Source organism: Enoplosus armatus, chromosome 14 (genome assembly GCF_043641665.1).
Source record: "Enoplosus armatus isolate fEnoArm2 chromosome 14, fEnoArm2.hap1, whole genome shotgun sequence".
In the NCBI taxonomy this organism is placed as follows: domain Eukaryota; kingdom Metazoa; phylum Chordata; class Actinopteri; order Centrarchiformes; family Enoplosidae; genus Enoplosus; species Enoplosus armatus.
The window spans coordinates 17,593,304-17,614,722 of NC_092193.1; the positions used below are offsets into that span (position 1 = coordinate 17,593,304).

The window sequence follows — 21,419 nt, forward strand, 5'->3', positions numbered from 1 at the left end:
TTAGTTGACTCGATCTACTATCAGCTAGTTTGACAACTACACCCACGACCTACAATATGTGGCACTGTGAAACCAGCTTTACTTCCCTTTCATTGTTTTGTCTCTTCTTCTAGTGAAGTAGTTGTCACACACAAGGCTGGTTGTCACGTGCAGTAAATTAGGCTTGGGTGTATGTCCGACATGGAAAATATGTTTGGATACTTTCAGTTAGCTGTCAGAGCTTTACACTTCTGTCCAACAATCTGAGGTTTACAGTTCACTATGGTCGGTGAACATTTGGGAACAACAGATATCATTAATGGGGAAAATGCACATAATTTCTTATGAACTATAAAGCTAAGTCCTGATTCTGAGTCTTAACAACTGTCTTGTGGAGTTGACAGATCAACACCTCTCAGTGTGACATCAGGAACATACAGCCAATCATTAAAGAGGAGAGGCTCATATGACATAACCAATCAACAAGATAGACCTCCTGGGCCCAGAAAACTATTACTTACTGTCAATAGAACTTATGAGATGTGACAAATTAAGAGACAGACAGACATAAAAAAATGAACTCAAAGAATATTGTTTTGCACCTTCAAAATATTATTAACAAATTATGTTAATAATATTATGTATCTAACGGATAGACGGATTTCATTATAGAAACTGGTGCCAGTGTGAAAATGCAAAGACGAAAGTTGCTGTTCCTCAGCCAAGTCATTCAGTAAATATAGCAGTGGTGAGCAGGAAATGAGAGCGAAAAATGCCCTCTGCAGCCCACAGAGTAAGTACAAGATGTTGCAACAGTGCACCGCCTCATGCAGCACGTCCCACCTTAAATAACTAAATAGTTTGAAAGTGACAATCCAGGAAGCACGGGGGAAACTGGCCAGCACAAGCAACGGTGTTACAGAGCTTAATACAATAAAGAATATTTCAAACATGCAATGTGTTACAGCTATTTATATGTTTAAAAACTATATGTGCGTGCTGTTGCTATTGTTTTTATCTGTTTTGTGAACTGCTGTTTGTTAGCATGGAAAATGAGTTTCCTCTGAAAGTGCTTTAATGACAATTCCCTATCACAATGCAAAAAGAAAAACACTGACACAGATTATAAGCTTCACGTTCTTCTTCAAAGCTATGTGTAAGGCTGTCAGTCCCGGGCAGTAGGCTATACATGTGCTAAATTGGAAAAAGCCTGTTTTAAACTTGAACATTACACCAAGCAAACTTGTTGAAAGACAAAATAAAAAATGTGGGTTGTATGGGGTTCTTCCAGTGCTTTACTTCCTGAGCAGGAAATCAAATTAGAAAAGCATTGATAAGGCACGAGGCAACAGGCTACAATAGAGAGCAGAGGTTGCAGCAACAACGTGAAGGTATTGTTTAATGCATGTTCATGATGACAATGGATTGGCTCTGCATCCTGAAAGAGGCTGAGTCATATGATGAAACCTCATGACTCTGTGACCCCTGCAAGCCATTTGAGACCTGCTCTTGTTTGAGTTTCATATTAATACAATCAGTGTTATGCACCACAACTGGCTGTAGAACTAATCTAGAGACGGAGGGTTGCCCTATACATCTGAAAATGAATGAAATATCAGGTCAGAGATGCCCCACAGTGTTGTTAAATAACTGTCTGAAGTCTGAAGAATATTTCCTGGAGGCCTCGTCTTCCTTACTATTGATTGATTTGATTGATGTGGTTTCACAAGAGTAAAAATTCCCAGTAAAGTGACAAGGAAAACTGCAAAGTCATGCTGTGTAGTGGGTGGTTGAAAGAGAGTGGAAGACTGGACTGAAGTGGGCTGTGGTCACGTTCTGAACAATCCTATCGCGAGAAGTGAGCCGTGGTATAAATCCCCCAATCGAGTCAGTCAGGTCTTGCACTCCTCTCCTGTGTCTGTTAGTGTGGTGTGACCCAAACTGAGGTATGTGTTACACAAATATATTGAATTATGATTTTCTCATGCTGTTTTACAGTTGAAGTTTGTTTTCGTTGTTTAAAGTGTTCGGTTTGTTTTGTTCTTTAGTTGCGTAGCTGTAGCTGAATTCACAGTTCAACAAGTGGTTTTTCACAAGGTGATTTTGTTGTTTATTCTGAATTACCGAGGTTTTTCACAAGTATTAAAGAGTTAAGGAACAGCTTAAGTCGTCGATAGTTTGTTTTTGTTCACTGAAAGAAAGGACTATAACTTTAGGTTACTCTCAGCCCAAGTCTCAATAAAAGAAAAACTCGACATTTTTGGTGCGTCAGTTGATGTTAGCCAGTGAAATACTAAAACGTACTCGGGCGTATTAATTGACGAACTCCTGAAAAGGTAGCAGGGATTTGCTTTAAGATAGTAGCAAATATCTAAATGCGGAAACACCGGTGAATTTAAGCAGAGAAGAAGTGAAAATGGCTCTTCGGTTTCGGTGCTCAAACAACAGCAGAGTGAGCTGAGGTTTGAGTGCAGGATGAGCCTTAATTAAAAATGTGCTGTATTAAAGCCTGTCTCTGGCTTTAATACAGTCTGTGGTGGTTTCATAATAACTATTATTTAACAGTGTATTATAAACAGTATTACACATGTTCCTGCTTCCATGTGCCACTAATATGTGTATAGTTCTACAAGAATGGCTTCACTCTCATGAAGACATGTTTTATATCAAAACTTTATTTGCTTCACTTGGGCTGCAACGAATAATTGATTATTCGTTTTTTGGCGATTAGCTCATTCATCGTTGTCTTTCATCTGTCAAGAAATAGTGGAAATGCCCATTATAATTAAAAGTCAAAGGTGATGTCAAAAGATATCTTGTTTTGTCAGACCAGCAAATGCATTCATCTTCTATGGTAAATGCACAAGAGCTGACATTATGAGATGATGAACTGATATGAAGATAGACTGAAAATGAATGGCCAACTATTCTGATAATTGGTTGATCACTTTATGAGCAAAAAATGGTAAACATTACTGGCAACGGCTTCTCAAATGTGAGGATTTGTGCTTTCCTTTTATGTTATATAATAGCAAATACATTTCAATTCGATATGTCACAGTGGGCTCTGAAAATGTGATAGACATTTTTCACTGTTTTCAGACATTTTATAGACAAAACAATTACCTGATTAATTGAGATAATAGTAGTCAGTAGATCAGGTGGACAATAATCATTATTTGCAGGGCTAAAATGGGACGGATCAATTGTACAGTTGGGTTGATGTTCTATATAAAAGAGGCCTAATTTCCTTGTGCTGTAAATGAGGAAGGGTTACGGTTTATCCATGATGTCACACATGAAACAATGCACAGTTGTGATTTTAGAAGAGATTGTGTGTTACATGAACTGTTTTCTTCTTCTGTAATTTGGTCAGACTGAAGATGGCTGCAGGCAAGGCACAAATTGGAAAGCTGGCCCCAGACTTCACAGCCAAAGCGGTGATGCAAGATGGACAGTTCAAGGACCTGAAGCTGTCAGACTACAGAGGTACTCCTCAACCTGTGTCCCATCCTCTGTTGAGTGGAGGATGTGCTTTGATGACGTCCTCTTCTGGACTGTGATCCACTGCTTTGTGCTCCCACGACATATTGAATAGACATTCATTTACACTACTAAAGACTAGAATGAATGAGCCTGTAATTGCCATAGCAAACGCAGTAGCCTTATTGGTTTTCTTTTCTTTTGGTGCAGGGAAATATGTCGTCTTTTTCTTTTATCCACTGGACTTCACCTTTGTGTGTCCAACTGAGATCATCGCTTTCAGTGATGCTGCTGACGATTTCAGGAAGATCGGCTGTGAGGTCATCGCCGCCTCTGTTGACTCACACTTCTCCCATTTTGCATGGTAATTACACTGCTTTATATTTTAAGCATACACAGTAATTGCGTGATTGCAACCACCTCACTTTTCCTTTTTTTGGTTTATGTTCTCAAAGGACCAACACACCTCGTAAGCAGGGCGGTCTGGGTTCCATGAAGATTCCCCTGGTATCTGACACACGGCGCATCATCTCCACAGATTATGGTGTCCTAAAAGAGGATGAGGGCATCGCCTACAGGTGGGTTTGGGCTGATTCAGTATGCTTCTACAAAGATCAGAAACAATAAAGCCAGTGTTAGTTACTGTTGCTTTTGCTTCCCGAGGGAGATTGTACACTTTTCTTAACATGTCATTAAATGGACCACCCTAAAGGTGCCTACTGCTTTCTTCTGGGTCTTAAGCCTTCAGGGATTCATGAACTGTTCTTTGTCTCTATTTCAGGGGTCTGTTCATCATTGATGACAAGGGCATTCTGAGACAGATCACCATCAACGACCTCCCAGTTGGACGCTCTGTTGAGGAGACCATGCGTTTAGTCCAAGCCTTTCAGTTCACCGACAAGCACGGAGAGGGTAAGTTCCTGCTGTACCACACTGCCATGTATGTCATGTATTCTGTAGCATATCGCTGTTCTGTTACTGAAAGAAATGTGCTGCACTGGGAATGATATAATTACTCTCACCTTGCTTTCCATGACCCAAATATGGTTGTCTTGATAATTTCACTGTTGTACTTCTAACCTCATTACGTTATTTCAATCCAAAGTTGGCTGTTTGGAAAGAATTTAGTCAGACAGGGCAAAGACCATAAAGGCTTATTTAAGGTTGACATTGTTATCAGCGGTGAGGTTCACATGACCTTTGCAAGAGTTGTGAAATGACTGTAGACTTAAAGGAGGGCAATAATTAAGCATGGTCTTGCACAAAGACATTTTACATTATGTAATCACAGGTTTGATGCATTTCCCTGCTTTAAACCCAAGGTCATATAATGTATATGTGCGTCATCGTCTTTACTGTTTCATCTACCGGGCCAGGACTCATTACAGTCTTATCTTTTCAGTCTGCCCAGCCGGCTGGAAACCAGGAAGTGACACCATCAAACCTGACGTCCAGAAGAGCAAAGACTTCTTCTCCAAGCAGTAATAAGCCCAAGGCCAGAGTTTGCCGCCTGCTGTAGGAGATTTCATTTAGAGATTACATTTCCAGAGAACAATATTTAAGTCAGCCGCTGTGCCTGTGGAGAAGTGGTTAGGAAACATTTGTAGTCAACGTGCTGTGTATGTTTTGTTGTCTGTAGAGTGAATAGTGCACTTATGACCAAAGTATGTAATTGTGTAATTATGTTGCGGTAACATATGCTATCTTCACTGTCGACTGAGCTAAATGTCTGTTTGTTGTTTCATGTCATTCCTTACTATTGTCTAGATGCAAAGGACCATACAAGCATTGTTATTGGAAGGAAGCCACAAACATTTCTCTCCATTATGTTGTACTGTGTTTTTTTTAAAGGCGAACAACACCTTATTTCATCAAAATAAAGGATACAGTTTATAACACTCCTAAAGAAACATTTACTTCAAACTTTATTTTTTGGTGGTGTTAGTAGTATCAAGCCAGGTACATGTTGGATTGTCTGGGGTTTATTTTGTGATTCCCTTAATATTTATCACATCTATTACCTCAGTGAACAATTACAGCACATAGTCATAGAAATGATAAGACTGGTGGAAGATAAACTCCAATCTAAAGTATCTAAAATAAGCTGGTGGCTTGTGCTGAAAAAAACCCTCGAGTAATGTGTGAAGTTTAAAATAAATATTTTCCCTAGCAGGTGACCAGACGCTTAATTTTTTTTTTGTCAAATGCTCCTGCAGGTTGCCCACACAGGTGTGTTTTTTATTTCAGTTGGCTGATTAGACCTCTCCTCATTACTACATGGGTGCCGACAGATTTTGATTTACATCTCCCTGACTACTGTTTTAGTGTACCACACTCTTTAATTAAGTGGAGAATAGGACGTCGTTTTTATAAAGTAAAGTAATATTTATGTAATATTAATTCAATCCAAATGCATACTCCGGCCCATTCGTTAAATGTCATTCCACTTTTTTTTAATATTAATATCAGTCAATTAAATGTGCAAATGCTCATCCGGTCATATATATATATGTACAGTAAACAGTGAGGCATCTTATGGCACTCTCGTTGAGCTCGTGTGGCGGGAAAGACTAAGTATGAACTCCTGGCTTGTGTTTGAGTAACTTTGGCCTAACCTGTTTAGAATTGAGATACGCTTCTTAGACTGAGCATAGAGCAAAATATTAACATAATCCTGGGAGGAAAGGTGCCATTAATATAATTTTAGCGCCTGCTGTATTAACCGAGGTTGAATGTTGATGTATTGTATGTATTGGTAGTGCTGGCTAGGTTAATCGTTAGCATTAGCATATCTATTTTAGCTAACCCTCAGCTACAGGACAGGAGAAAATGGCAGCCGGGAAGATGTGCGTCAGGAAGAGCAAGGAGGAAACTGCTGAGGTTTGGCCACGACACATACTAGCTAACGATAATATGTTTACTTGATTTACATAGTTTGTGTATTTATGAGTCAAAGTTTAACATGATTTTCTGGAGGACACTTGACGTAGACAACTGCGCCGCCGTGTGGCCACCAAGTCACAAGTCAAACGTAGTTCAGCAGTTTTCTCCTTTTTTACAACGCCTTTGTTGATCTGTTTTACATTTGAAAGTGGACAGGCTTATTCCCGAATGACTTGAAAACTGAGCAAGAGTCCCTTGTCTTCGTCAAGAGGATGATGGCTGTGGCAGTCTCCTCCATCACCTACCTCAGAGGGATTTTTCCAGAGGATGCCTACAGATCCAGATATCTGGAAGGTGAACACTGATGACAACAAATAAATAGTGTAATTAGTTCCAGAAATCCTATAGAAAAGGAACTGACATCTACAGGATCATGGTGGTAATCCTTACTCCTGATCAAAGATTAATAAATGCTGTTTGTCACGCGTTGTTTGCCATTTCACCAGATTTGTGCATCAAAGTTTTGCGTGAAGACTGCAACACAGCTGGTGCCAGCAAAGTTGTGAAATGGTAAAGTGTAACATTGCAGATGGTACCGCAGTACTTTAGTATGCAGGCCACAATCTTTTATCCTAATTGATGTTTTCAATCTGTTCAATCTTGTTTGTTCCAGGATGATGGGCTGCTTCGATGCATTAGAGAAGCAGTATGTAAGTGAATGCATCTTTGAATACTTTGAATTTGTAATGTTTCATCTGGTCTGCCATTTTAAATCAGTACTGACGCTGCTTTTACTACTCAATGTTGTCCTCTTAACAGCTCCAGATTGTATTCATTGGGGTAAGAAAATTAATGCAGTAAGGCAACATTTAAAGTTAACACACTGATACATTGAACAGTAACTCTGTACAACATGTCATTGCAATCTAGGTGTACACCAATCCAGATGAACCTAATGTAAGTTCTCTCAGAATCATGTGTTCAGATTATGAACGGAATCACGATGTTTTGTCAAATCATACATAATTCCTGTGTGCAGTCTGATCAACAGTAAGAAACATTTATATTTGTTTTTCTCTTTTTGCAGTGCATCATTGAGTCATACCAGTTCAAATTCAAATACACTGAGAAGGGGCCAGAGATGGACATACTCAGGTTTGGACGGACACTCTGTGTTTTGCATCAGTGATTTGGATAGGCCCTCCACATGTGATAGAATTAATGATGATATGACCTCCCTGAAACCACAGGAACAACAATGTGGAGATGCAGGTGCCGTTGGAGGACACCAAGAGGGCCTCGGTGCTGCTCATCAGGAAGCTCTTCCTGCTCATGCAGAACCTGGATGTCCCCCCCAACAATGTCTACCTCACCATGAAGCTCTACTATTATGATGACAGTAAGACGCATTCATGTCTCAGCCGAACAAAATGACAATGAATGAAAAATCTAGTGTTGTTTTTTTGGTTGCACAGTATAAAAACATCTCGCCTTGCTCTCTTTCTTCAAAGTCACCCCTGCCGACTACCAGCCACCCGGCTTCAAGGAGGGCACATGCGACAGCCTCTGGTTTGAAGGCATGGCTGTGCACTTCAAGGTGGGCGAGGTGCAAACGGCCTTCCACACCTTGAGAGTGCGCGTGTCAGCGGAGCAAGGCCAGCTGGAGAAGCTTCAAGAGGGGAACCACCTGATGGAGACCAAGCAGGTTTCTCAGAGAAATCCTCCAGAGAGGATCAAGGTGGGTCCAGAGAGAGGATTATTCAAGTGCTGGGTTTCAGCTTCATAGTCGTCTCACTGTAATCAAGCACAACATTCCCTCTTTTTCTCATGAAGTGCTCAATCTAGATCATTCTTGTTAAATCTCGTCAGTTCTCTCACGTAACCAAGACTTTTTCAGTTGGTGCAGTTTATTATAATTACCTGTTAACACCTGGTTACAGGATCCTCGTAAGAAAATGTTTGAGGAAGAGGATCTACCTTCTGAAGATGGTAAGTCTATGTGCTGCCACTGTCACAAAACTGTGAAATTTATGAAAGGCTTTACACTGTTCACTTTCCTTTAAACAGAGTCTGCACAGTTCAAGAAACCTACACGACCTTTGGCGAAGGTACAGTTGTACTAGGGACATGATTATATTGTATGTGTATGCAGGTTACAGAAAAATACAACAAATCACGGCTTATTAGAACTGCTCATGAATTGTAATAGCCAACTGGACAGGTGATCGTCTCTTTTGTCTATCTTAGAGAAACGCAGCCGCTAAAAATCTGCCGAGGAAGAAAAGAAGAATTTAGCCGCGACATTGCACAAACCAAAAGCTCTGTGTAATGTAAAAACAAACATGAACTATTACTTCATTTTATTGCAACGTTAAACACTGTTTCATGTTATGTTACAATTGATTTGACAAGCAAATGTGTTAGACCGGTTCTTTACATAATTACCTCTACCCACAAGGCAGGATGTCACTGACACAGTTCTGATTTAGACAACATTGTACAAAAAGCGTACATGAAGTGTACAATCTAGATGAATTGAATCAATACAATGTTCAAAGTGCTTCATCGTTTTAGTACTTTGTGTGTATAAAAATATATTGATGTGTACTGTAAGTAATAAAGCTTGAGTTGTAAACATTTTTGTTTTGTTAGTACGTTGTAAAAATGGTCTGTACATGGATCACAGAATATATTAAGAAAGAAAACATACAGTGCAAATCATGTATCACAATATGCAACGCATGTCTATGCTTTAGTAGCTGAAATCAATCAAGGATCAGTGAATACTGAGAGCAATCCTCAATTTGATCCATTTGGCTCACTTGATAATGTTAATTCAAATGTGGACTCAATTCTCAAAATTTCCACTATCTCATATTTCCATAGCTATTTGTTTCAGATTGCCTCTGTGTTACATTGACCTCACATTCAGGAAATATTGAGAAATATCATTGCATATTATTTTCAGCACTCCAGCTCCCTTCATGAAGGCTTCTCATCACTTTGAGTACTAACGATTGATGGTCTTTCCCTGAGTGATGGAAGCGTTGTTCTGGTCCAGACCATCTGTTTCAGTCTCTGGGTCAGTGTTACAGCTCCATCTTCCTTTCGATGTGTGTGTGTCTTAGAATAAGCTGTCCACATCTCCCATCTCCACAAACACGGTCTTCAGCTGGGAGTAGTATTCAATCGTCACCTGGCCGTTCTCCCGGCCGATGCCTGTAAAGATTAGAAGTTTACTTAGTCTAAGGATCTCCACAAGGATCAGATTAGCTACTGATGTTGTTTGGTGATGGTGCTGTATTAGACTTTGCAAGGGAGCACAATGTCATGTATTTTCTTTTTTGGCATAGTCACGTAGTGGACTTGGATCATTCAAATAACTTGACCAGTGATGTTTGGCTCCTGGTCTGTGTGCGAACAACCAGACTGTACCTGACATTTTGAAGCCTCCAAAGGGCACCTCCACAGGAGTGATGTTGTAGTTGTTGATGAAACAGGAACCAGCCTTGAGGTGTTCCACCACACGATGGGCTCGCCTCACATCCCTACAGACACAAAACAAGAGGTCAATTGGCCTATATTTTTTTGCTTCTACTACTGATCATTTTGCTACGTTCAACTTAAATCTAGATTCTTCAGAAAGGTTTAAGACAATCATGGGTCAGAAATCCCGATTATTAGCCTGTGAGGTTGCCCTAGATGTCTCACCACAGACCTACCTGGTGAAAACTCCAGCAGCCAGACCCATGGTGGTGTCATTGGCTCTCTGCAGCACCTCCTCTTCTGTTTCAAAGGACAGCACAGACATGACAGGACCAAAGATCTCCTCTCTCACACAGGTCATCTCATCTGTGCAGTCACCTATACGAGGAAAAACAGTATGTGATGTTGCAGTCCAAACTGAAAGAGGAATAAAACAGTCTGCAACTGTGGAAAAAAAGTTGTATATCTTCTGAATGCACTGTGTGGAAGTCTTACTCAATACACATGGAGTCATGTAGTATCCACCTCTGAGTTTGGGATCTGATGGGACAAAAGGTTCACCTCCGCACAACACTGTAGCTCCCTAGAAACAACAAACACTTGACATCAAGGTCTAAATTTAAGTTGCTGCACACATGCCCGTTGGCATACTGCTGACAAAGCAAAATAAGTTATTAGGACTTACCTCTTTCTTTGCCTGATCAACAAAGGACAGGACTTTTTCCTGGTGTTGTCGGTTGACCAGTGCTCCCATTCGAGTGCTCTCTAGTAGTGGATCTCCTATCTCGATTGCCCGGGTCCTCTTCACCACCTCCTCCAAAAACTCAGGCAGAATATCCCTCTGAACAAAGACCCTTGTGCCGTTGCTACAGACCTGTGATACATTTAATCAAATAAAATACTATGCTTCCACATTTAGATCTGAGAACACAAGTTGGCATTGTGTTAGCACATGTAGCTAAGAAGCTAAAATGTAATAGCATATGTACGACATGTAATATACAAAGCGGAACGCAGAATCTACCTGGCCTTGAGACAGGAAGTTGGCCATGAGAGCTCCCTTCACAGCGTTCTCCAGATCACAGTCCTGAAAGATGAGCAGAGGAGATTTCCCGCCAAGCTCCAGAGTCACAGGCTTCACCCCCTTGGATGCCATCTCCATAATCTGTGGGTCAAAGCCACATGGAAGGGTATCCATTGATTATTCAGATTAGGACAGAAGAGACAGACCCCATCATCCTCAACGCTAAATCTACAAATCCTAAATAGCACTGACCTTCTTGCCTGTGGGCACACTCCCAGTGAAGGACACCTTAGCGACGTCAGGGTGGTGGCAGAGTAGGCTGCCGGTCTCCTGGCCGCCCTGCACCACGTTGAACAGCCCCTCTGGAGCTCCAGCCTCGGCGTAGATCTCCGCCAGCATGACCGCTGTCACAGGCGTCACTGGTGATGGCTTGTACACCATGGAGTTGCCTATTTTATGATGACAGGAAGAGAACAAACAGATAACAGGTAGGTAAGAGTCATTGTTTGACTCATCTAATCAACTACAGCACAAAGCACTACTATACCTATGTCAAGCACAATCGTCTGAATTAGATGTATATTAAATGCACATAGTGATAGACATTGACAGTGGCTGTGATTTTGAGACTATACCTATACTGTGAATGTTAGGGCTTGTTACATCAAGAAATTGTGAAGACTTATGCGAAGACACAGACTCACGGCCATTTAAATTCATTATGTTGCTGAAGTGCCATTACATTGTTCAGGATTGTTCAGGGTAAACATGTATATCTGTCATTTTAATTTGGCTGCAATTACACAATATATTTAAGTGTTATAGCACCAAGCCAAGAAACAGAAACAGGAAAATGGTAAAGATTGTATACAAGTTGTAGGAGATGTTTGGGTGGACAATCTGTTAAGGCTGCCTATAATGATGGTTTCACCTGCAATTGAAGACCCCAGGATTTTTTTTCCTGCCTTACTGTTCAGAAGTTATGGGCCAATATGTAAAGTGCTTTATAAATTGCTGCATGACGGGGTTATCCAAACCCAAAACCCTTACGTTTTTCCTTGATCTAACTTCTTCACAAATGTTATTTATTCTATAGGGCAGTTTTTGAAATATTCTGATAAATAAAACACAAACAATTCCTGACAGAGGAAATAATTCAGGTGTCATAAAGGTAATCATTTATGTCTCAACAACTTTAGAAGTGTCCCATACCACAGGCCAGGGCTGGAGCTGATTTCCAGGCTGCTATCTGAAAAGGATAATTCCAAGCACCGATGCCGACACAGACTCCCAGAGGCTCCCTGCGGGTGTAGGCAAAGGATCCCCCCGGCAGCTGGACATGCTGGCCTTGACAAATGAAAGGTGACATTTTTTTTTTTTTTGGTTTTAGTGCTGACACTGGAAATCTGGATAATGTATGCCATAACGTTTTTGCATAAAGCCTTTTCTTCTACTTTATTTGCTTCCTGCCTCCAGATCCTTGGAAGGTGGGAAAACACATAACTAATGAAAGAGAGTTGTATTGTACCAACCTGCCAGAGTGCTGGCCAGCCCAGCATAGTACTCTATACACAGTCTGGCAGAGTCCACATCCAGACGGGCCTCTGTGATGGACTTCCCATTGTTGACCACCTCCATTTCAGCTATCTCCTCTCTCCTGCTCTGTGCATGAAAGCCAGTGTAAGTGTAATACATCTTATTAGTATAATTGTTACATAACATCCTGGGTCCATCTCTGATGTACAAAACAGGACACCGTTTTCAAGAAGTCCAATGAATTTGGGTGGAAGCTATTGCCACCTATTGAGTTTCATGGTAAAATGTGTGCTAATCACAAAGGAAGACATGTAGATAATGAGACGAGTTATGGAAAGAGATAAACATTCACCAGAGTTGTTCTTTTAATACCAGTGTTGGTGGAGTTTTGATGTCTTCAAATGTCCAGCTGAGACAATAAAGATGTTGATTGTGTGGAACAGGCTGTAACTTAGTTTCAAGACTTAAATGTATTCAGTGTTTGGTGATTCCCACTCTAGAGGTGTGTGTTATGCATGACATAAGGGAGCCTCCATCAAATTACCAGCACACTGAATGCTTTTAGGAAACCAGGCCAAGGACCTATGATCAAAATACTCTCTGCTACAATTCTTATGTGGTCTTTGTGTCAATGTACATGTTCTCAAGAGTAGCATACAAATTAACAAAAAAACTCACCTCAATGACATGGGCAGCTTCTATCATGATCCTTGCCCTCTCCATCCCAGACATTTTGCTCCAATGGCCAAAGGCAGACTTGGCAGCCTTCACAGCCTGATCGACCTCCACAGCACCACACGGCTCCAAATGACACAGGACTCGCCCTGCAAAGTGAAACATATGATGGTGAAAACAACTGTGGAACACAGGTTAAATATAAAAACAAAAGGTTGGCAAGTCCATCTCACTTTCCTTGTTTGTTTCAATTAGTACTGGTTCAATTGTGAGTCATCTTTCAATAAAGAAGGAAATTAAGTCTAGGCCTAGGCCTGAATTTAATGTGGTTTGAATGTTTCTTTTCCAATGATGGAATTAGTCGTAACATAAAAGAGCATCATTGTGCCTGAAGAGTGAGCTGCGCACAGGCTGTGTGCTAGCTCAAATGGAGTTAAGACGTCTGAATTAAAACTAGGTACCAAGAGGCTATAATTAACTGTCACTCTTCCTTTGTTTTATTTCTATGTTTCTCATATTCTGTTGTTCTTAGCATACCTGTTCTTGCTATTTGCTGCCTCTTTTGCTTGTTATTCATTTGATTGCTTGGTTTTATCGTGCAGTTTTTGCACTTGTTTTAATCCCTTTTTTTTTATTATCTTGTTTCTTCAATTTAGTGTAAAGCACTTTGAGCTACACCCCCTGTATGAAAGATAATATATAAATAAAGTGTTATTCTTCTTCTTATTATTATTATAATAGCTAGGATGTGGTCATATGACTTGGTTCTGCTCCACTGAAGCTGCTCAGGGCCATAAAACTGGTTTCACTTGGAAGTGGCCAGGACTGACAAAATTGATATATAAAGTTATATGGGTCAGCATGTAATGGAGTGAGTTGATGAAAAACAGCATGTCTGCACGGTTGACTTTCCTTGGATAAGTAAATGTCAATTGTAGAAAATGTATTATGTAGAAAGACAGCTAGAAAGTATTCAGAAAGTTAAGATAACACGTTAAAATAACTGATATTGGGTTCCCAGACCAGAGATCACCAGACATCTTCACACAGCAGTGACCAAAGTCCAGTTAGGAAACTGTGTCAATAATGTCAAACGATAGACAGCTTTTTTAGGTCAAAGAATTGTGTGGCTTACCTGTTGCAGGTTCGTAAACATTTTCCTTGTTGCTTTTTTCTCGGCTCGTCCATCTCTTGCCAGCCCAGAAGTTCAGCGGGACCGTGATGTCCACTGTGCCCGAGGACACGCATCGCACCGCCGCCGAGAGGGGAGCAGCAGCGGGCCGCCGCAGGGACGCAGCGAACCTCTGGAGCATACTCAAATAGGCTCTGTTGCTCGAAGTTTAGCCGTAAAACTGTAAAACGTACATTCAGCAGGTTAACGCCATGCAACACTGTCACTTTATTAAAGCAAAACCGACGTTAGAAAACGTCACTCAACTAAGTTAGCTACAGCAAGTGTACAAAACTGTTACACGTTAGCTACTTTTTCCTCGCCTTGTCATTTGTGATGTTTCACCATTTTGTTTAAGTCTTGGCAAACTTACTTTACAGTCTTCTTCACACTTAGGCTACCGCGTTTTTAAGGTAATAAATCTAAATTACTGTTCATATAATGCTGAGTTAACGTTACGTTACATTATTTTGCTGAGGCTCAACCAGGAGGCGGGACAACTAATGTACGACCGTTGTTGAGGTCAGACAGCCATCAAAGCTAAACAGACGATTGGACATTTTCACTGTCAATCACAAAAAAGAAAACTCAAGATATTTACAAAATAACAATTTAATTGAATACAAACTGTACGTATAATACAATTCAACTATATTGTAAAACATGTGAATAAATTAATGTAAATACAATATTGCGAATGTATAAACCACAGACTGTATATAGTATAAACCTAACGGGGGTGTTGAGGGAGGAGCTTCCAAACTCCAGTCCAGTTAGTGGCGGTAATGCACCTCTCAGCTGGATTGCCAGAAGGGCGGAGCTCCGCCACAATGATATTCCAGCACAGCACCACTGACCGCACTCTGCAAGTATGGCCGGGGACAGTGAGACTCATCTAAGGGACCGTAGCGAGAACGCCAACATTATTCGACAACCTTTCCTTATCGGTGTCTCCGGAGGCACCGCCAGCGGCAAGGTTGGCATCCTGGCAAGCTAATTTGACGCTTTTCGCGAATTGTCATAGTTAGAGTTTGAGCTAAATCGCGGCAGAGGGTCACTCGGCAGCCGGGAGCTAGTTGACCGCGTGGCTTCAGCGACTCAATGTTGAGGCTTGATTGACAGCTCAATCATCTGTTTAACCACCCAGCACTTCCAAGCACCGGTTTAGCTTAGCACGCTTGTCCACCGCCTGTTGTAACGGTACTGGACTTTGCGTTTGTTCAACTGCATCTTTCCCTTTCGTACGGGGTGGCGGTCGTTAGCAGGACCGACTAACTTAAGACTACGTGGAGATCACTGATGTTAGCTTACCTAGCCGCCTAGCTAAATTCCATCACATGCTAGCAGTGTCGCTATTAGACAATAGCTGGTGCTCGCTTGCCTCTAGGCTGTGAACTGTTTATAAACATTGTGAACCACGTTTCGTTCATATCTAGCAAATCTTTGACAAGATTGTTAAATTATATTTAGCATGACAAATGCCCGTTGTTTAGCGTTAAAAAGATTTTTTTTGGTTCCGTGACCTGGGCTAACCGCTAACGTTAAATAACGTTAACCTAGATGCTGGTGTGATGAATGATAACAGACACAGGCGCCAACGGGAATTCGAAAGAATTCTCTAAAGCCCTCGCGCCCACGTCCCTTTGTTCTATATAAAATAAGTCAGGTTTTGACCAGGCTCGTAGTGTACTATTAGCCGAGATCGGCTTAAACAGATACCGACCGTTATTGTAACAAGCCGCTAGTTAAATGTATAGCCTCCTTAATTTGCCTTTTACCGTAACTTGGATGCGTGGGCAGTGGAAAAGTCACGTCGACACTGACGGTATTCTTGTCCCACTGACAGGACACGCACACATTTTAGAACACGTCATTAGATGAAGCGACCGGTTCATAACAAAGAAACCTAATTACGTGTATTTTGCGTCCTGCTAGCGATGTCACAAACCACACCTCGTGTAAACCGGACTTGAACTGATAAGCTTGCAAGTGAGAGCCACAGACGAGATGTTTTTTTTAAGTAATATGGTTAAACATACGGACTTTCCATTGTTGTGTTTATGTTTCCGGATTCACTTGCAGTGTAGGTGAATCACAGTATTAGATATGAGGGCGAAGACTCGCCTATCTAACATCTTGTTTCAACCCAGCTTGCCCCTCCTCCCAACTTTGTCCCAGATATCAGCACGCTGGCGTTGGACCAGTGTTTTGCTTCCTGAAAACACCTCACAAGGGGCTGGACGAAGGGTTGATTGTACCGTCTTGACGCCAGACGAGTTTTAATTATAAAGCTGCCTGCTCAAGCATTGGTTGACGTAATTTTAGCCTCATCTGCTCAGTGTGGCAGCAATGCAGATTGTTTTGTATTTTCATCGGCCCTGCAGCTTGATTAAAGGGTTGGCTTTTCTAAGTTAATGCAGAAAAGCATCTTTGTTCTATCAGTAATGCAAACAAAAATGTTACGAACTTAGTCGATACATTTCAGCATCAATTAAGCCACCAATCATCATTTTCAGTCATAAACTAATATTGCCAAATAAATAGATGACAAATGCTCACTTGGCTAGAGCACCAAATAAAAAGTATTGCTTGCTTATTTGAACCAAGACCAAAGCCATTATTTTACATTGATATGAAATGGGAAAGTGACAGCATTTGTAAAAAGTACGCTTTAAAAACGCTTGATGTTAGAAAACAACAGATTATCAGAATATTTCTGGATAACTGATAGACCAAAAGACTAATCGGTTTGTTAGCTTAGACGCATTAAAAATGCCAATTAGATGATGCTGCAGATTGCCTTAAATATCGGACCTTTTTAAAGCCAGGTTCTTTTGTCTGAAATTGATGCATTTGAGTGTGTTGATGCAACCTTCCATGTCCTGAGTGGGGGCGTCCAACATCATTGTAGCACAATTTCACGGACACAAAGGCAACAGAGCCTCGGGCCGCTGGAGAATGCCCAGTCAGCACTGGGTATGAGATTCATTTAGTTGGGAAGGTCAGTGGGGACAAACATGGCAGGCTGCTGTGCAGTTCACGTATGATTGTGTTAGTTGACCTCATACAAGGTGGGAAATTACCCACCCACTCAATTTCTGGATAAATATGACCACGTTGTGGGCTGGGTTGAAACTGGTTATCATTACAGTGCTTTCATTCATATTTGGGTTGATACTGATGTTTTTTTACCAGGCACCCTATTTCTTTTAACTTCGTGTGTATATAGACTTAATGCTCAGTCTCCCCATTTTCCCATCTAGTGATCTACACGACAGTCATGGTTCTTTATTTTGTCTGTCTCTGAAGTCCTCAGTATGTGAGAAGATCATGGAGCTGCTGGGCCAGAACAAGATCGACCATCACCAGCGGCAGGTGGCGATCCTCAGCCAAGACAGCTTCTACAAGGTGCTAACTCCAGAGCAGAAGGCAAAGGCACTTAAGGGCCAGTTCAACTTTGATCATCCAGGTATACATACACTGAATAGTTGTTGGCACAGCTCATGTGCTATGTGGGGTACAGCACCTCAGCTGGCTTGCAGCAGGCACGTTTGCTACTCGTACCACAGATTTCAGTTGTCTCAAGCAAAGTATTATTCAGATGGCTTGAAACAGATACTTAATCTGCATGTGGAGTTTTCTCCACATACCTGACTTTAACCAAATTATGTTGTAAGTAAATAAATGCCATAATTTGCTGAATTGGTGACCGCTGCGGTTACTTTATTGCACAGATAAAAGATTAATACTGTTTGCTTGCAAATTGCCATGATTATAAAATGTTTAAAACTGCCACGTGTTCCGCGGCATGCTTTGCTGCCACGTTGCTAATTTATTCCAGTGTGTTTCTGGCTGAAGCAAAGACTCTATTTGTGGTATCTGACTTTGCCCCCTCTTGCTCCTACTTCCTTTCTCAGCTGATTTTTAAATCCTCAGAGTCAGCAGGCCTTTCTCAGAGGCAGCTGCTCTGAGGCTCAGAGACTGAACCCAACACCTGTTATACGAATGGATTCCTGGGTTACCAAACGTGCAGTGCGGGGTCCCACGTGTCCATGGGCGCACACCAAGCTGGTGTAACTGGGGTTAAAGGATATGACATCTCATGAAGATCACAACTGAGCATTTGCCCTTTTCTTGTCCCCAGATGCCTTTGACAATGAGCTGATCATGCAAACACTCAGACAGATCCTGCAGGGGAAGACTGTCCAGATCCCAGTTTATGACTTTGTCAATCATTCCAGGTGAGCACCTCTTGCCAGTTGCATGTCACAGTTGTTGCTTGGGCAACACCATCATTGTGTTTCTTCCATCTATAATTGCAAGGCATATTAAACATGTTCCTGAACCTGATACTTGATTGTGAAATCAGTTTTTAAATTTGCATAAAACCATGTCTGTCATCTGTGTCTTCTCCCAGGAAAGAGGAGTTTGTTACGGTGTATCCCGCTGATGTGGTCCTGTTTGAAGGCATCCTCATGTTCTACTCGCAGGAAATCAGAGACCTGTTCCAGATGAAGCTGTTTGTTGACACAGATCCAGACACACGGCTCTCACGCCGAGGTGTGTAGTGATAGTGATAGCTGTGGTAACAATTGTAGAGCAATGAATTGCCTATATATTAATTAAACTATAAAAGTAATAATTTATCTGTTGATAAAAGGCACAAGTAGACCAGTTGCCGCAGGAACATTTTTATACTAGCTTAAGTTCTCCCAAGTCACCATTTAATACTAGTGTGGGTTTTTGTATGGATGTATTTTAGTCATTTAGTTAAATGGCTAGTATTTATATTGTATATCTTATTTTTGTATTTTCTTGGTTTCAGTTCTAAGAGACATCAGTGAGCGTGGTAGAGAGCTGGAGCAAGTGCTGGCTCAGTACATCACTTTTGTGAAACCGGCCTTTGAGGAGTTCTGTTTACCAGTAAGTGACGAATCCCAATTTACAAGTATCTGTAGTCGTGCAGTGGAGCCCAACCAACCCTATCAGCCAATGTTAGCTTAGAAGGGATATATTGTTTTTAATGTACATGTCGACCGATGTGAAACAGAAAGGCCAAAGACATATTTGAGGTAATTAAGAAAGTATTACCAGTACATTGCTTGTCCACCAGGGAGCACTGATATTTTTTACTTTTAACTGTAAAGAATGTCCCACTCGGGTCAAGTATTGGTACACATTCAATCAAGTGAAAAATGTTGTTTCACCAGTAACTTGAGCATTGACCTCCTCCTTTATTTCTACTAGACAAAGAAGTATGCAGATGTGATTATTCCACGAGGAGCAGATAACCTTGGTAAGGAAAATGATTATACAGTATGCAGATGCAGTATGTTGTGAGTACAATGCTTAAACGGCCTACGTAACCATCTCTCTTTGTTTCCTGCAGTGGCTATCAACTTGATAGTACAGCACATCCAAGACATTCTGAATGGCGGACTAAGCAAGCGTCACAACGGCTGTATGAATGGTCACAGTACTCCACGTCAGCGGCGGACCTCGGAGTCCAGCAGCCGGCCTCATTGACCTCGTTACACCTCTCTTCACAGGGCGGAGAGGGGTGTCGGGGCGCTGTAAATAATGCCAGTTGGCATCACTGTATTTAAGATGGAAAAAAGAGATGCAAAAAGAATTGAAATGCCTTTTATTATGACTACTGTGTTGTTATTAGTTACTTTCCTTGTAATTGTTGAACTTGGGATTTAGATTTTTGTCGGGGGGCGGGGTAAGAGAAGCTCTTGTTGTTCTTGTGATGAGACCATGGGTTAGAATTGGCCCCATGCATTTTCCTCCCAGATTGAATTTTGGTTTTTATGTATCCCCTGCTGCTTTATGGAAATTCATGCTGCTAATGAATAAAAGAAAGGGGGGGGATCCTTTTACTTTTTTTGTAAAGTCTGATAAAACTTGAACCCCTAATGGCCAGGGGAGTCTGATAAATGTTTGGGTAGGTTCGAAACAAGAAGGAAGTGAATTTGAAGACGAGTTGAAGAAACCAGGATTGCACTCTATTTATACTGACAATCTTGGGAGTGTTTCCTGCCGTTTTTCAGTATTTAAGTTCCCTCATTATATCGTGTAGTGTAATGTGTTACACTAGAGCCCTGTTTACTTCAGTGTCCACCACATTGATTCTCTATAATGTCTGCAGCAGCAGAAACACACTACATGATTTTTCAGTACTGACTGTCACGTGCAGAATAATGTGACTACCAGACCAATGAAGCCAAAGGCTGGAAGGTTCAACTGACAACTGTTTTAACTCAGTCTAGTGTTGTGGGTATTGTTACATTCTTGGACCCTCTAATTAATGGCCTATTGGTGTAGGACCATCCCAATGAAATCTTATCCATACAAGTACTCATCTTCTGTGAATGAAAATGAATTAATTCATGAGGTTATTCAAGTTTGAATATATCATTTACTCATAATATACCCCAATTTAAATGGTTTGCATTCACATGACAGAATGAGCCCTGTTAAATACGATGAAGCTCAGGTTGATACTGTTTTGATTTGAAATGCCAGAAAAGGATGATATGGGTGTTCAATGCCACAGCAATATCAGTTTTCCATGGTGTGTTGCTACTATCCACCAAGACCCACCACAATGCCTCTGCAAAGTTGCCTCAGGTTAACATGTACAGTAAGTATCACCCCGGAAACCAGTTTCCATTAACTTAAGGTTACAATAAATAAACAGTTGTACCGATTTTGTATTCCATGTGCTGTATTTGTTGTGTATAGTGCAATTGAATGAATGATTTGTACCACGAGATTTGTACCGTATGACTGTTGAACTGGATTGGGTTGTTGGATGATTTATAACCGAATGACGTCAATTGCTTAATGGTAAATAAACGAATCTTGCCGCGTGTCCCTGCCTGAGGAGTGTGATTATTTGGACAAACTTTATTAATGACATGCTTTGATGAAGATTACTTTAAAGTATCATGAGTGTAAATGCTAACAATAAGGTTGCATTGAGCACCAATAAGTAGGTCATACATGGTCTTTTTAGTGTGACCGCCAGAGGGTGCACTTAACTGTTGTAATTGTGCTCCCTTTAAATGCTGACGGATATGTGAACATTTGGTTGCGCGTAATCGTCATGAACACTAAAAATTACTGTAGAAAAAATAGCAGACACACTACGTTTGGTTGTAAACAACATGGCAAGAC

The 21,419-nt window shown here is 41.1% G+C and overlaps 4 protein-coding genes across 4 annotated transcripts; 3 read left to right on the top strand and 1 right to left on the bottom strand.

Annotated features, from left to right (window-relative positions):
- Positions 1-1,862: 1,862 nt before the first annotated feature.
- Positions 1,863-5,360, top strand: prdx1 (peroxiredoxin 1). The gene is made up of 6 exons (XM_070918274.1): positions 1,863-1,925; positions 3,356-3,468; positions 3,673-3,826; positions 3,918-4,040; positions 4,244-4,374; positions 4,865-5,360. Exons 2-6 carry the CDS (start codon positions 3,363-3,365, stop codon positions 4,945-4,947), a joined length of 597 nt encoding a protein of 198 aa, XP_070774375.1. The 5' UTR covers positions 1,863-1,925; positions 3,356-3,362; the 3' UTR covers positions 4,948-5,360.
- Positions 5,361-6,291: 931 nt separating this feature from the next.
- zte38 (zebrafish testis-expressed 38) lies at positions 6,292-8,640 on the top strand. The gene is made up of 12 exons (XM_070919612.1): positions 6,292-6,342; positions 6,555-6,699; positions 6,852-6,915; positions 7,019-7,055; positions 7,165-7,185; positions 7,276-7,302; positions 7,433-7,500; positions 7,596-7,744; positions 7,857-8,083; positions 8,286-8,334; positions 8,413-8,453; positions 8,593-8,640. Exons 1-12 carry the CDS (start codon positions 6,292-6,294, stop codon positions 8,638-8,640), a joined length of 927 nt encoding a protein of 308 aa, XP_070775713.1.
- Positions 8,641-8,694: 54 nt separating this feature from the next.
- Positions 8,695-14,379, bottom strand: aldh9a1b (aldehyde dehydrogenase 9 family, member A1b). Its single transcript, XM_070918934.1, has 11 exons — positions 14,202-14,379; positions 13,070-13,215; positions 12,388-12,517; positions 12,068-12,202; positions 11,108-11,304; positions 10,856-10,996; positions 10,517-10,705; positions 10,327-10,414; positions 10,068-10,209; positions 9,781-9,893; positions 8,695-9,564 (listed from the first exon to the last, which is right to left on the bottom strand). The coding sequence occupies exons 1-11, from the start codon at positions 14,377-14,379 to the stop codon at positions 9,470-9,472; spliced, it is 1,554 nt and encodes a 517-aa protein (XP_070775035.1). The 3' UTR covers positions 8,695-9,469.
- A 729-nt stretch (positions 14,380-15,108) lies between these two features.
- On the top strand, positions 15,109-21,119 carry uck2b (uridine-cytidine kinase 2b). The gene is made up of 7 exons (XM_070918542.1): positions 15,109-15,213; positions 17,547-17,706; positions 18,382-18,478; positions 18,655-18,797; positions 19,063-19,160; positions 19,485-19,533; positions 19,627-21,119. The coding sequence occupies exons 1-7, from the start codon at positions 15,109-15,111 to the stop codon at positions 19,761-19,763; spliced, it is 789 nt and encodes a 262-aa protein (XP_070774643.1). The 3' UTR covers positions 19,764-21,119.
- The last annotated feature ends 300 nt before the right edge of the window (positions 21,120-21,419 follow it).